This window comes from Didymella exigua (genome assembly GCF_010094145.1).
Source record: "Didymella exigua CBS 183.55 unplaced genomic scaffold M421scaffold_2, whole genome shotgun sequence".
Lineage (NCBI taxonomy): Eukaryota > Fungi > Ascomycota > Dothideomycetes > Pleosporales > Didymellaceae > Didymella > Didymella exigua.
The window spans coordinates 788,793-802,471 of record NW_022984776.1 but is presented as its reverse complement, the minus strand read 5'-3'; the positions used below and the strand labels follow the sequence as shown (position 1 = coordinate 802,471).

Sequence of the window (13,679 nt, the reverse complement as noted above, 5' to 3'; positions counted from 1 at the left end):
TTGTTCTTCGGGCGGCGAGCGTCACAGCCTCAGCCTGAACCCGGCCAGGCACTGACGCAAGCGGTGCGTGCAACGGCTTCTCTTGAGACAATTTGACCACAGAGCAGATTCGAGCATTTGTGCGTGAATGAGAGGCCTGGCAAAGGGTCTGTAGGCGACTACATGGACATATCCAGTGGTTTCAGGGCTTCTTGCCCTCCCTTTCAATGTTCGTCGACTTGTCGACCTGTGGTTCAGGTGCTGGTCTGTGCTTGCTGGAGCTCCGCAGGCACGACCGACTGTTGCCTCTCCATGGTGTGAACATCGACAAGGCAAGCAGCTTTCACCTCCACTGCGCCGCGCCCAAATACCCCGTGAGCTGGACTGTCTCTCCATACGCTACCGCTGCCGATACCACCGTCAGCCGCCATCACCGCCGTCGAACAGCTCTATCAGTTCCCCGCAACCCCCACATCCGCAGCAACCATGGCGGACGTTGACATGGCAGATGCGCCTGCGCCCAAGACAAAGGTCGCCAAGGCTGGTGCCAGCACAGACAGCGGCGACAAGAAGCGCTTTGAGGTCAAGAAGGTGAGTCGGCGTGTGAGATTCAGGCAAGACTGGCTGTGCATTAACAGAGCGCAGTGGAACGCGGTAGCTCTCTGGGCTTGGGACATCGTCGTCGACAACTGCGCCATCTGCCGCAACCACATCATGGACCTCTGCATCGAGTGCCAGGCCAACCAGGCGTCCGCCACGAGCGAAGAGTGCACCGTCGCCTGGGGCATCTGCAACGTACGTCAGCGTCACGCGATCCTGAGTCATGGTAGCTAATCGGTCGCAGCACGCCTTCCACTTCCACTGTATCTCGCGGTGGCTCAAGACACGACAGGTGTGCCCGCTCGACAATCGAGACTGGGAGTTCCAGAAGTACGGGCGATAGAGGCTTGGAGACAGCATCTTCTGTGTATAGCAAGCAGCGCTTGGGTCTGGGTTTCATTACGGACGTCTGGCGTCACTGGGCTTATAAAAGGTCATGAGAACACGAGAGCAGATTAGCATTGCCGGCGGAGTCGTCGAATGAATGAACTACCGAGTACGGTTATACTATTGGGTTGTTTGCGGCTGTATACCTCTGCCTCCACGATTGTTGCATGAAGCCGTGTCTATCCGACCTTCTGCCCGTCCACGTCGATGCTGTAGCTTGACGCCGATACGTTGTGCGCCGGCAGCCAGTCTTCAGGGTTCTTGTTGTAGAAAGGCCACGGAGGGACGACGATGAGGAATGTGAGGGCGGTGCCGGCGAGGCCAATGTAGAGCGCGATCGTGATGTCCTGCTGCGCGAAGCCAACGAGGAAGGCAATGATCTGGGCTGGTGAGTGCTGTGAAGCGCACATGGACAAGAGTCAAGAACGTACGCCTGCTGCACCGAGCAGCACTGTGGTCAGCATCTCCGCCAGCCGCTGGCCCTCAAAGTCCTGCACACGTCAGTCCCCGTAACCGCGATTGGCGAACCGCTGCACCTACGATCTGGCCCTCGACCGCCTCGCGCACCTGCTCGAGCATCTGTTCAGACATGGCGGCGGTGTAGGTGTGTAGCGTGCTGACGTCGCGGGTCACGTTGGTCGTGGGTACGATCAAGAAACCGTGTTGCCTCGCGTTACCGGGTGAGTCTCCCAGGGCCCAGGTGGCACCTTCCCCGAGACGCACCTGCAGGGATCTCCCGCAGAACCTAGCAAAGTCCGCCGACGCGGCTGGAGGCTGAGCGAACCTGACGCACCCATGCATGTGACAAGCCCAAACTTGCCAAACGCTGCCATCACACTGTCAAAGCCAGTCAGAGCGCCACAGAGAGTCACCTGTTTCAGCTGCGCGATTCCAGGGGCCCTGGTCTGGATGCGTCACTTTTGTGCATGTTGCCCTAGCATCGAACCAAACCACCAGCCACGGCTAGGTTCACTGAAAAAGCTTGACAGCCCGACGGCCCGCGCGCTATACATAACCTCACTGCTGCCCACCTCCGCCCAAACACCACCACACCGTCCCTAGGACCTTGTAAAACCCCTGACAAACAACGCCAAAGCACTTGAAGTCGAATTTCCTCAGTACGGTCGACGCCAGTACCAGCGACTGCACATCACGAGCTGCATCGCTGACTCGCTCGCAGGAAACCCCTCACCCACCAGTGGACGTCACCGCCCACGACTGCGACTGATCGAACCCCGGGCTCCCGTTTTAATCACCATTACCCTCCACAACGCCTCCTGACGCCTCGGCGTCCTATTTCAACCAAACCATCAAGTTGGCGGGGCTTTACCTTCACAAGTTCTCCTCCATCCGTCCCCTTCTCGGCCCAAAGGCGTGGGTCTACGGAGGCGACTACAAGAAGCCGCCATAACTGGGCTCAACCAGCACTCACAGACACATTCGCTTTCGATCTACCGTATCTACAAACTCTTCCTTGTTCCCTTAGGATCAGGAAGTCTGGCTACCGGAAACTTTCCCCCAGCGGCTGAGTGTAGGGGAGGACCCTACGCAAGGCCTCTAGTCAAGTTGAACGCGCCTTGGAGGTGATCGCTCACAAGCGACTCGCCGAACCTTGAGGTTTCTTGCCCCCGCAAGAGATCTTCATCTGGACGTTCACAACAACAAAGCTGGCTTAATCAAAGAACAAGAAGAACCCTTGGAGTCAAGCTCATTCGTCGCCCGCGCCACCAAAATGTCTGACACTCCACGCTCTGACAAGTCCGAGACGAGGTTCAGCACCCCGGTGTCTGAACTCGACGACCACCGCCGCCAGCCCCAGTCCATGCCTCGCGCTGACTCGCCGCCTCCTGCTCGTTCGCGCCGACCAACCTTTGCTAGCATCAACGGCCAGATCGACCGCCCGAACCTGCTCATCCAAGTCAACGAAGCTCTCGAGGCAGGTGGAATCACTGCTCGCGATTTCGAGGAGAACGCCGTGGTTGATGATGATGGTCCGTACTTGTCCCCTGAGGGCTACGGCCGTCGTGGCTCTGTCCAAGCCCATAGCCCATCACAGCGTCGCGACACTTTCAGGCGTCCTCGCGACCCAGCCATCGAGCGCCTCGTCAGGTCTCGCGCGTCCTCTACGACATCGCGCTCGACGTCCCCTCCCAACTCTGTGGACGCGTTCGCTGGTCCTAACCGCCGCCGTGAGCGAGCAAACACTGCCAACAGCCGTCCTCCGTCTTTCGTCGAGCTGAACCTTCAGAGGACGCACTCCCGGGCTACCGCACGCCGCCCGACCATCAGCGATGAGCGCCCTGAGGACGTGAAGAGCATCAAGACTGTATCAGCCGCCAGCTCTGCCGAGGAGGACGTGTGCTTTCCCGTGGAGGAGGACTTTGGAAAGACAACCCGCTTCGACTACGAAGAGCTGGAGGAGTTTGTCGCAGAGTGTCAGGAGAGGACTCCAATTGCTCAGGACTTGCGCCACAAGCCCAGCGTTGCATCTCAGATGTCCAAGAAGATTTTCTCAGACCTTCGACCAAAGTCCAGCCAGACCAACCGCAAGGACGACATTGAGACTGCTACTCTGAAGAATGTCGACCCAGCCATCCAGGAGAAGCTTGCAGAGGAGGGCCTGGCGCACATGTACAACGAGAACAACAAGGACGTTTCTGGCCTCTCTGGGAACCGCTTCACATTCTTCTCTTCCGAGATGGACGACACAATCCACGCTGCGGAGCTGGGCGGTCTGCTCATGCCTGGTGAGCGCTTCCGTGACCTCTTCGAGATTCCTCCTGATGGTGGTGTCTTCTGGATGGACATGGTCAACCCGACCGAGGAGGAAGTGTTTGCCATCTGCAAGGCTTTCGGTGTTCACCCGCTTACTCGCGAGGATATCTGTATTCAGGAGCCGCGTGAGAAGGTGGAGCTGTTCCACCAGTACTACTTTGTGTCTTTTCGCTCCTTCTATCAAGCCGACAAGGAGTCCGAAGACTACTTGGAGCCGCTCAACTTCTACGCTGTAGTGTTCAAGGAGGGGCTGCTTACATTTACGTTCTCTGAGAGCCCTCACACTCTCAATGTTCGCAAGCGTATCAGCCGCCTCCGCGACTACATCAACCTCAACGCCGATTGGATCTGCTACGCCCTCATTGACGACATTGTCGACAGCTTTGGCCCTGTCATCCGCGGCATCGAGGACGAGGCTGAGGCCATCGAAGACCAAGTCTTCACAGCCCGCATTGAGGACTCCCGCGCCATCTTGCGTGCAGTTGGCGACGCTCGCAAGCGGGTCATGCAGCTGCTGCGCCTCCTCGGCGGTAAAGCCGACGTCATCAAGGGCTTCGCCAAGCGGTGCAACGAATCTTACAGCGTCGCGCCCCGTGGCGACGTCGGTCTCTACCTTAGCGATATCCAGGATCACGTCGTCACCATGATGTCCAACTTGGCGCATTTCGAGAAGATGCTGAGTCGCGCGCACTCCAACTACCTCGCGCAGATCTCGGTCGACCAGGTCATCCAGGGCAACGCTAGCAACAACACCCTCCAGAAAGTCACGGTCATTGCGACGATCCTCGTTCCGCTTAACTTGATCTGTGGTCTGTTCGGTATGAACGTCCACGTTCCTGGGCAGGATGGCAGCCCGATTTGGTTCTACGGAATCCTGGGTACGATCGCCTTGTTCGTCGCGGTCTGCCTGGGTGTTGCAAGGAGGCTGAGGTACATTTAGATGTTGCTCTTGTCTTTTTATGTTCGCTTTTATCTGCTCTTTTCTCATACATATTGCTCTTGCCTTTTTGTTTGTCGCTGTTGCTTAGAGATGACCTTTAACGATCGCATTGTAGATCTTGGTGTGCATATTATGTACAGCGAGGCGTCGGCCGTTGGGTTGTTGTTTGTTTACTTAGTCGTATATATAAAAAAGTGGTTTTTCGTTCCCGCCATAAATGTGCAGACATTTCACGCCTCTTTTGCTTGTGCATGCTAATCGCGCCATGCGTGCAATCACCTCCCGGCGATCCGAGGTTGAGCTGGAATGCATGGCTCAGTGGTGTGTACGAACACTCACTCCATTAGGGAAGGCATGGGGTGCGTTCTTATGAGGAGCATTCAAGTCATGACAATCTGCCTTTCATGTAGAGGAGATGTGATCTTGTAGCTGGCTAGAAGTAGCAGTCGAGGCGTTACCGGTACCGGTATGTCATCGCTCAAATTGGAAATTGAACCTCGATCCTTCGATATCAGACCCCTTCTCACCACATCTTTAACAGCTTCGACATCGGCAAAGCATCAATACGCGTCAAAGGTCTGTGAAAAAGAGGAGGGAATCTCACAGCAAATGGACCGGGGTCCTTTGGCTCCCTTTTGATGTAAAAGCACATGTCCCATCCGATATGAGATGCAAACTATTCTGGGGCGCGACAGATGCTTGCACGCATCAGAACGCATCATATCCCCTTCGATATCACTATCTCCGTGTGAACACTCCGAAGTGTTTGCGAATGCACCTCGCCATGCTTGTTTGTATCGACTTTTAATCTCACATGTTCCGGCATTGTAACTTCTCACGAGGTCTTCCTGCAATGGGTCTCAAGTGAAGTACCAAGACTCTCTGCCTTCACTTCAAAAAGGATGCACCGGTGATGACTCGGACGCGCGGTGGTCGCAAAGCGCTCGACAACAAACGCTTTCACCGCCCACTGGTCAGCGCCTGATACATAACCTCGCGCGGCTGCCTGCATTTCTTAAGGGACCTCGCCATCCACCTACCTCAACATCAACCTCAGCCACCTCGACTTGTATTACCAATGGCACCATCCACACGCCTGGGAGTGGGCACGCGATTAAGCGCGCGGCCTGGGCGCCGCATGGACCCTCGTCAGGTCATGACCACGGTTCGACCTGGCTCAGCCCGCGACCCCATCGTCCTCGAAGACACGTCACTACTAGAAGCATCAGCTGCACATCCTACGAAACCCAGAGAGAAGGCTACCACCGGACCTGCCCGAGATGCTCGAGGGCGCTTCATCAAGTCGGAGGTCTCTTCGAAGTCGAAGGCAGGCCGCAAGAAGGTTGCGAAGACCATACTACCGCCGAAGCCGGAAAAGCAGGCTCGCCCTTCGAAAACCGAATGCATCATCTGCGCTACTGAGAAGCCCGCTAAGCGCAGCTTCACGGCATCTGACATGGAGGCAGACTGCCAACACTTCGAACAGGTATGCAATATTTGCATCCAGAGGCAGATCAAGACGAAAGTGTCGGCGCGCGAGCTCACCGAAGCCCATCTACCTTGTATGTTTCCACAATGTGAGGCTGTTCTCGACCACACCGCACTGAAGAAGATCTTGCCCAAGGCCCTCTTTGAGACGTAAGCACTACCCCCCAACTTTCATACGCAGACACTGACAGCATGCAGATGGGATACAGCTGTCACAAAGTTTACTCTCGCTGCTGATGCAGCATACATCGCATGCCTCAACCCGGCGTGCGGCATCTACTTCTCCGCCGAAGATTGTGGCAGTAAGCACAAGTTCAGCAGCAAGTCCAAGTCCAAGTCCAAACAAAAGGAGACCGACATCGACAAGGCAGCCTGCCCATACTGCGAGCACGAGATCTGTCTATCCTGCAACCGTCCCTGGCACTCCGGCTCCTGCAACAGCGTAAAGCGGCGCGAGGACCAGCAGTCCGAGAGGACAATCAAGCGGCTCGGCGCAAAGCCGTGCCCCAAGTGCGGCGTCAACATCCAGAAGAATGGCGGTTGCGATCACATGAAGTGTAAGTCCACATCATCAGCCACCCCTACCGCTGTCTACAGCAACGCACACTAACGTTTCCCAGGCAAACGCTGCCGCCACAACTTCTGCTGGGAGTGCCTGGGACTATACAACGGCAGCCCCGACATCCACGCAAAAACCTGCTCCCACCACCGCCCCATGATCGCGCACGACCTGGGCAACTTCGTCGCCGACAACCTGACCGTCGCCCAGATCAACGCACTCATCGAGCGCGCCCGCCAAGACCGCGAGGCTGGTCGCGCGCCGCAGCCAAATCTCCGGCTTGCCCCTGGCGTCCAGCTCGTCAACGGCGCTGCCGTGCGGCCTAACCCAGCTGTGAACGCTGCACGTCAACCGGGCGTCTTCGGGGCCTTCATTCGCGATGCTCGTGCCGATGTTGCCGATGGTGCGGGTGAGTAGGACTCCGACTAAAGGCCGGCACAGATGCGGCTCTGACTTTGTTTCCACAACCGCACATCTTTTGACTCCCGCCACTACCACCTGGGAATTTTGAGCAGATGCTTCACGACTTCCTGGTCGACCCCCGCTGGCCATTCGGTAAGACTGCTGCGCCTGCGAACGACAGGCGAGAACGGGCTTGGAGGGTATACTGGCGGCAAATGGAAGCGTGGTAATCTGGTCTGGATACGACGATAGTTTCTGTAGATGGCGATTGTTTACAGCAGCATCCTTTGATTCCATAGATCTCAACACATAATCGTACAAGTCCTTCCCACCACCGTCTACTCCCCTAGATTTCGTCCTCGATTCCGTCTCACAGCGCACCGCCAAGCACCCTCACAGCCCACATGCTCAGCCTAACACTCAGACTAACCTTGCGCTCCGGCTTCTCGAACTCGGCCTCGCTCACCGGCTTGGCATGCTCGTTCAACCACTTCACCTCCTCGCCCAAGCGGTGCCTCAAGCCAGGATCTGAGGTAGCGATGATGACGTTGGCTTCGAGATCAAGCTCGTACGAGCGCTTGGTGTAGTTTGACGAGCCGATGACGGTGAGACTGGGGTCTTCGGGGGCGCTGTTTACGCTTCCAGTGGGCTCCTGCCTAGCCGTATGCTCCTCCCTGGCGGTCGGGAACGACACCCAAAACCCCTTTGCATGATACGTCCAGCCGCCCTGCTCATTGACCTTGCCGAACTTCCACTCCTTCAGCGTCACGCTCTCGCTGAGACGCTCGTATTTCACTTTGCGCAGGAACATCTTCGCGAGGTGCGTGTAGGCGTCTGGCAACATGCCGCTCACGCCCTTGCTGCCGTAGAAGCCGTTGGCGTGCGGGTGAGCGGTTAGCACCGTGCCGCTTGCTGGGCGTGTGGAGAGTAGGAGGCGCCGGAATGAGGATGTCATGTTGAAGTAGCCAGCTGTGAATGTCCATGTTGAGCCTATGAAGGGCGGGCGGGCGAGCGAGGTTAGGATTGTGGTGAGCGCGGGGAGCTCTGTGGAGGTGCTGAGCAGCGGGACGAGGGAGAGAACGGGGTAAATTGTTGTTGTGCTTGGTGAGGCGGATACTTGGCGTACTGGAGAGTTCGAGGGCGTGAGAAGGTGACTTAGGTGCTTTGATGCGCTACTCTTGAAGTTCAATGGCGAGTCAAGGGGCGAAGGCGCAGGGTTGCTGGTAGGCCAGGTCATGGTATAGCCGCCACTTCCTTCCTTATCAGAGGGTTGGATGTCGAAGGATAGTTTTGCGACGCCATCATGGATCTTGGCAAAGTAGTCTGTCAATTCCTTGGAGCGGAAGAGGTGGTATCTATCTTGGCGATTGGTGAAATAGTCTGAACTCAGGTTTGCGCCGGACATAATGATCTCGTCGTCGACACCGTAGAGCTTCATATGTTGCAAGCCCCAGCCTTCGTTGATACGCTTGGGGATGTATTTCTTTCGAAAGCCGGTCAGGTTGGGCGTGTGGTACATGCGCACCTCTACTCGCTCTGCGCCGAACTCTGAGATCAAGGGCGCGAGCAGAGATGCACTTGATGGTTCAGGCGTCTCGCGAGTCCCACGAAGAGAGTCTGTCAAAAAGGACACGTGCAGATTGGGATTGTGCTGAAGTGCTGTACGGATTGTGGAGATGAGCTCATGCTCGGTCTTGCCAATGTACAATGTTGACAAATAGACACGACGCTGAGCGTTGGAGATGTTGGTCTGTGATTGGTCAGTAAATTGCTGTGAACACATGATGGGGCTCATGGTTCGTACGTGGGGAGCTTTTCTGCGCTCCAGAGCCTACAAGCTGGCCGTGCATCATCGATTGCTCGTACCATTCATGCCCAGTGATGACTTTTGAAAGAAGACCAAACATGTCGCACGGAACGGACGTACACTTAATAAGGAAATGGAAAATGAAAACAGACGTTTGGCACAGCAGGAGATGTGGTCTGCAATGTCATATATTGCGGCTAGCTTCGAGTCCGCTTCGAGAACGAGATGAGGAAATGCCATCAACCTACTTTGAGCGTTTCATAGAACTCGGCCGGCGTCTGGATTATCGTAATTTGATCTGGTTGCATCTCAAATCTTGGTGCTATCCTGTCCAGATCCGTCGTGATTGTGGCAAGCATAGAAGCTTGACTCTGCGGTGCTGAAGCCATGGGAGGCGCATTCGCTGTCGAATACCGCCTTGTTGTCCTCGCAGGCCGTGCGAATATTCTGAAGCTCCTCTTTGCAGCAACTCTGGGTAGTTGCGATCTCAAACACCCTCTTATTATCATGTTGAAATACGAAAGTCGTCCCTTGATGTTGTTGCGCCGTGCTTGAGCCTCCTGAAGTTTTGATGCTCTTTCAAAGCAGGGGTCACATCAGCTTAAACCACAACAAGGAAAGCGCAACTGCGGCTTGGCGGCATCGTCAATCAACGATTCACGACTGGTCGGCAGGAACGTCAGTACAGACAACGCCGCCATGTCGACACTTATGAGGACGCTGCGCAATTTGCGCAAGATTGGATTCAAGGTATTTATTTTCCGCAGCTCCCTTGCAAATTACAGCGCTAATTGACCTCTTTCCACAGGAATATGGCCACCAGATGCAGGTACGCATTCGACCCCACGCTTCGACCACCGCCCGTAGACGCGACTGACCGAGGCCGCGCGCACTTTATAGCACATTGGTATGCTCGGAGACGACTATGCCGAAGAGAGGGCGGTGGGCTGACCAGGCGCAGGTGATACCAAGGCTGGAACCTTCATTGGCCTCGACAAGTATGGCAACAAGTACTACGAGAATCTCGCAGAGGAGCTTCCCTGTAGGCATATTAAAGAATGGAGTACTTGAGGGCGGAATTGACGATTGGCAGTGAGAACCCGCTGGGTGGACTACAAGGACCATGAGTTCGATCCGTCAGTTGGCTCTGGGACCAGCCATGTGAGCCTGGCTAACGATTGCGCAGCTCCCAGATCGAGCCCGGATGGCACGCTTGGATGTCCTACGTGGTCGACAAGTCGCCGGTTGAGGACAAGCTCCTCCAGCGTGAGGCTCGCGTGTGGGAGCCCAAGGAGCACAGGCCTACCCTCACCTGGAGCCGCTCTGGATACAAGCCATACAGCACGTGCGTGATCGATTCCTTCTTGATCTCCGACATACTGACAAGACTGCAGAGTCAAGAACAAGTACTCTGCATGGACACCCACCGCCAAGGCGCGGGCGTAGAGGTCCGGTTTCTTTTGTTAGCATCGTATATATCAAGGACGAATCAAAGGTCAAAGTTCACATCAATTTCATTCAGCGACCCCATTTTCCCTGTGCAGAATTCTAGGTCTCGGTTGTCGTGCCGGGTATTGCTATCGCGATCCCTTAGTCGATCTTTAATGATTATTATGTCTGAATGGTTATCGGTCGTCAGTCATAAATTCGTCGTCCCTATTATTACATGTGTTAACGACGCCTTTGCACCAGAGCCAGACGCTCTATGAACCTCTGTGCAAACCTCAAAGTTGCAGAACCAATTGTACGGAGGTGGAGAAGTTTAAGAGACGTACTGCACTCCTTTCTCACGGGCTATGGGCTGGAAGAGTCGTTCTTGAGAACAGCGCTCCGCCACGAGCGAATGCATTTTGGGAATGTGGCCTTCGTTTACCTTCTCAGCACTACGTCTAGGCTTGAAGAGCGTCTTGGTAGCCTCAGACCAGTCAGATGGGAGCTTGGCTGGATCGTAGCCGAGCCACTTGATGAAGCGTGCTGCGGTAGAGAAGAAGGAGCGAAAAGGCTGCATCTTAGAGATTTTCTGGCTGAGTTCTTATCCAAGGAGTTGCTCCGCGGTCAGTATAGTAAATGTTGTTTGAGCCAGATACTGGTTCTGGAATCCAAAAGATAATACAAGCATTTTATACATCAGAGCACGTAACTGCAGGATCAGTCAGCGTCACATCCAACCTTAGCAGTGAACTGTGTCGAAAGGGGAAGTTGAGATAGCAGTGCTCGAGTTGAGATGTTAGGTTGAAAGACTGTAGCTGATGTATTCCAATATACCAGGCGGTACTAACAGAGGGAGCTAGTCATTTCGAGAGACCTACAAGCAATAGTTGCCTGCGTTTGGGGTTACGGTAAAGGAAGCTAAAGCTAAGTCCGCGAACTATGCCGGGTGTATACACGCCATATACCTCCGTCATATCAATTAAAAACAACGGCTTGGCAGGAGATAGCTCATCGGAAAACTTTCCCCGACTCCCAGATTGCGCAGATCTGTGGAGCATGAAAGCGAACAGCTGCGCGTCTTTTGCGAGAAATTTGGGAAGAGAAATTTGGGAAGAGAAATTTGGGAAATAGGTCCACTCGATCAGTTGCTACGCTCCGTCGATTTCAGTCTAATCATGAACAATCTGTTCACTTCGATGTCTGAATTGCGGGCTGGTCCTAAAATCTGCTCTGTTGAAGTGAAAAGGGAGCTGCAGCCTACCTAAGACTGAGCGGTGATTAAAGCACAACCTTGCACGCCGCATCACAAACACATCTCTACAACCTTGAAGAATTACAATAGCACGCATTCTCTGCCTTCAATATGGAACGCTGGTTCGCAATGCTGACTCCTATTCTCAAATTTGCAAAAGCGCTACTTCATGGATCACCTTGGCAAGAGACCAAGTTCCCAGCAAGGGATTTTGAAATTGTCAGCGACGAGTATCTTCTGATGGAAGAATCTTTAGACATCTCCAGCAAGGTACTTTTTGCCTTGTCAGCATCGGGCAGAACTTCCGTTCCCGGTATCAGGTCGTTAGCAAACTGGGCTTCGGCATCACATCTACAGCTTAGCTGACTCGAGATCTACCGTAAGTACCTTCCTTGTATGGCTCTAAGTGTGACTAACAGCGTCCAGTAATCGTTCGTACGCAACCCTGAAGGTGACTTGCAGAACGCCCACAAGACAGCGAAGAGATTGACATCTATCGGCATTTCAGCAGGCAAAACAGTTCACATCCAGGCTATCGACATGTCAGAACTGCTTTAGACGCGTTCAGGATTTCTCGAGCAGGCGGGGATTACCAGTGTCTTGTTCAGAAGCCTGTGTGGGATAGCTTCAGCGAGGTATTCAGTCGCAATCCGGCTTATCGACTCTCGCCCGAGCTATTTCGACTGAGTTCAACTATTCCAGGCATCAGACTACGTCCACACCGAATGAAAGATCGTGCATACAGGTCAGTCAAGCTCCGCTCGATCTTGCACAGACATTACTTACACGCATCAGACATCAAGGCCGCGGAAACCTTCATCGAGCTTGACGATGAAGAAGTGCTGGACGGATTCGTTGAAGGAGAGATGAGGTACCCTGGTCCGCGCAAACTTGGGAATAGACTAGTGTATGTGTCTTGCATGTTCGGCATGCCCGACCGCTGGGGATCTTTTGTCCCCGGAAACTTTGGCGGAGCAGTTGAGGGCGAAGAGATGCAGACGCACGATGCACAACCTGACGTTTACCGATACCCAGAGGTGATGCTGAAAACAGAGTGGACCTATCCTGCGGATATCTGGAATGTCGGCGCCATGGTAAGACATGACTAACGCATAAGCAACAGAGTGAGACTGATGAAAAGGTCAGATCTAGGACTTGTACGAGAATAAGCATTTGTTTTACGGCAGCTATCCGGACGGCAGGGGGTACAAGACGGCAGCGCATCTGGCAGAAGTTGTGGCGAGGCTTGGGCCACCTCCACGAGACCTGCTCGAGCGAGGTCTGCGCAGCAAATATTCTTCGACGAAGACGGTAGGCAATCCGCAGATTCTTCTAGTGAGTAATGCTGCTGTCTTGACACTTCAGGTAACTGCACAGGTAATGTTCCCATCCCTGACAACTTGAGCCTGAAGAGCTGCGAGATAACCCTGGCCGGACAAGAGCAGTATGACTCTCTGGGATTCGTACGGTGCATGCTGCAGTGGAGGCCCAAGAACCGCGTGACCGCGAAGCAAGTGCTTGACCACCCGTGGCTCAAAGCGCCTAAATCAATGGAGCTTTGACACAGTAGTGCTGAAGTAGACCCTTACTGTCGCTCACCCCTGCCTACAAGGTGGACCTCTGCGCATTCGCCGAAGTACACGGGAGGAGGAGGGAGTAGAGGCCAAGTTTAGTAGGAGTTGTACCGTTGCTTGACTTGAGCTGCAGCAAGCGAGCAACCCAAAAAGGCAAAGCGCCAGGGGATCGGGGTCAAGAAGTTTGACCATTGCCCATCTCCATTTCCACAACAATCAATGCTTAGAAAAGTCACAACGTGCAGGAAACAGCATGATCGGAGGGTTTAACACAACCCTGGCAGATCCGAATCGAAAATCTCCACGGATGTGCCCAAGCAGCTCCATCGATACCGAACTAGGCATGGCGCACCGGCAATCCCGCCATATCCAATCTCCACCACCCAAAGTCCAGAGCTGAAAATGAAGCCATTGCACACAATAGGCCTTCAGCCTCCAGCCTGGCCAGGCTGCACAGTTGTACGACCGAGCGGGAGGCTACTTAC

General features: G+C 54.5%; 7 protein-coding genes across 7 annotated transcripts; 5 read left to right on the top strand and 2 right to left on the bottom strand.

Annotated features, from left to right (window-relative positions):
* Positions 1–480: 480 nt before the first annotated feature.
* On the top strand, positions 481–922 carry M421DRAFT_52432 (RING/U-box; the record flags this gene model as incomplete). Its single annotated transcript, XM_033595021.1, has 2 exons — positions 481–774; positions 824–922. The coding sequence occupies 2 exons, from the start codon at positions 481–483 to the stop codon at positions 920–922; spliced, it is 393 nt and encodes a 130-aa protein (XP_033453705.1).
* Positions 923–1,145: 223 nt separating this feature from the next.
* M421DRAFT_864 (SPC12-domain-containing protein) lies at positions 1,146–1,557 on the bottom strand (the record flags this gene model as incomplete). Its single annotated transcript, XM_033597590.1, has 3 exons — positions 1,146–1,346; positions 1,398–1,457; positions 1,507–1,557. 3 exons carry the CDS (start codon positions 1,555–1,557, stop codon positions 1,146–1,148), a joined length of 312 nt encoding a protein of 103 aa, XP_033453704.1.
* A 1,141-nt stretch (positions 1,558–2,698) lies between these two features.
* Positions 2,699–4,681, top strand: M421DRAFT_97599 (magnesium transporter ALR1; the record flags this gene model as incomplete). The annotated part of the gene is made up of 1 exon (XM_033598519.1): positions 2,699–4,681. The coding sequence occupies one exon, from the start codon at positions 2,699–2,701 to the stop codon at positions 4,679–4,681; it is 1,983 nt and encodes a 660-aa protein (XP_033453703.1).
* Positions 4,682–5,636: 955 nt separating this feature from the next.
* M421DRAFT_197634 (uncharacterized protein) lies at positions 5,637–7,292 on the top strand. Its single transcript, XM_033588072.1, has 3 exons — positions 5,637–6,319; positions 6,368–6,726; positions 6,790–7,292. Exons 1-3 carry the CDS (start codon positions 5,760–5,762, stop codon positions 7,143–7,145), a joined length of 1,275 nt encoding a protein of 424 aa, XP_033453702.1. The 5' UTR covers positions 5,637–5,759; the 3' UTR covers positions 7,146–7,292.
* Positions 7,140–9,474, bottom strand: M421DRAFT_415796 (CDP-diacylglycerol-glycerol-3-phosphate 3-phosphatidyltransferase). The gene is made up of 2 exons (XM_033590833.1): positions 9,186–9,474; positions 7,140–8,880 (listed from the first exon to the last, which is right to left on the bottom strand). The coding sequence occupies exons 1-2, from the start codon at positions 9,324–9,326 to the stop codon at positions 7,501–7,503; spliced, it is 1,521 nt and encodes a 506-aa protein (XP_033453701.1). The 5' UTR covers positions 9,327–9,474; the 3' UTR covers positions 7,140–7,500.
* A 150-nt stretch (positions 9,475–9,624) lies between these two features.
* On the top strand, positions 9,625–10,394 carry M421DRAFT_415795 (NDUFA12-domain-containing protein). Its single transcript, XM_033590832.1, has 7 exons — positions 9,625–9,687; positions 9,746–9,766; positions 9,838–9,844; positions 9,899–9,979; positions 10,031–10,073; positions 10,124–10,282; positions 10,332–10,394. The coding sequence occupies exons 1-7, from the start codon at positions 9,637–9,639 to the stop codon at positions 10,381–10,383; spliced, it is 414 nt and encodes a 137-aa protein (XP_033453700.1). The 5' UTR covers positions 9,625–9,636; the 3' UTR covers positions 10,384–10,394.
* Positions 10,395–11,564: 1,170 nt separating this feature from the next.
* Positions 11,565–13,253, top strand: M421DRAFT_395449 (uncharacterized protein; the record flags this gene model as incomplete). The annotated part of the gene is made up of 7 exons (XM_033590091.1): positions 11,565–11,583; positions 11,781–11,904; positions 12,099–12,255; positions 12,353–12,365; positions 12,416–12,714; positions 12,773–12,931; positions 13,033–13,253. The coding sequence occupies 7 exons, from the start codon at positions 11,565–11,567 to the stop codon at positions 13,180–13,182; spliced, it is 921 nt and encodes a 306-aa protein (XP_033453699.1). The 3' UTR covers positions 13,183–13,253.
* Between the last annotated feature and the right edge of the window lie 426 nt (positions 13,254–13,679).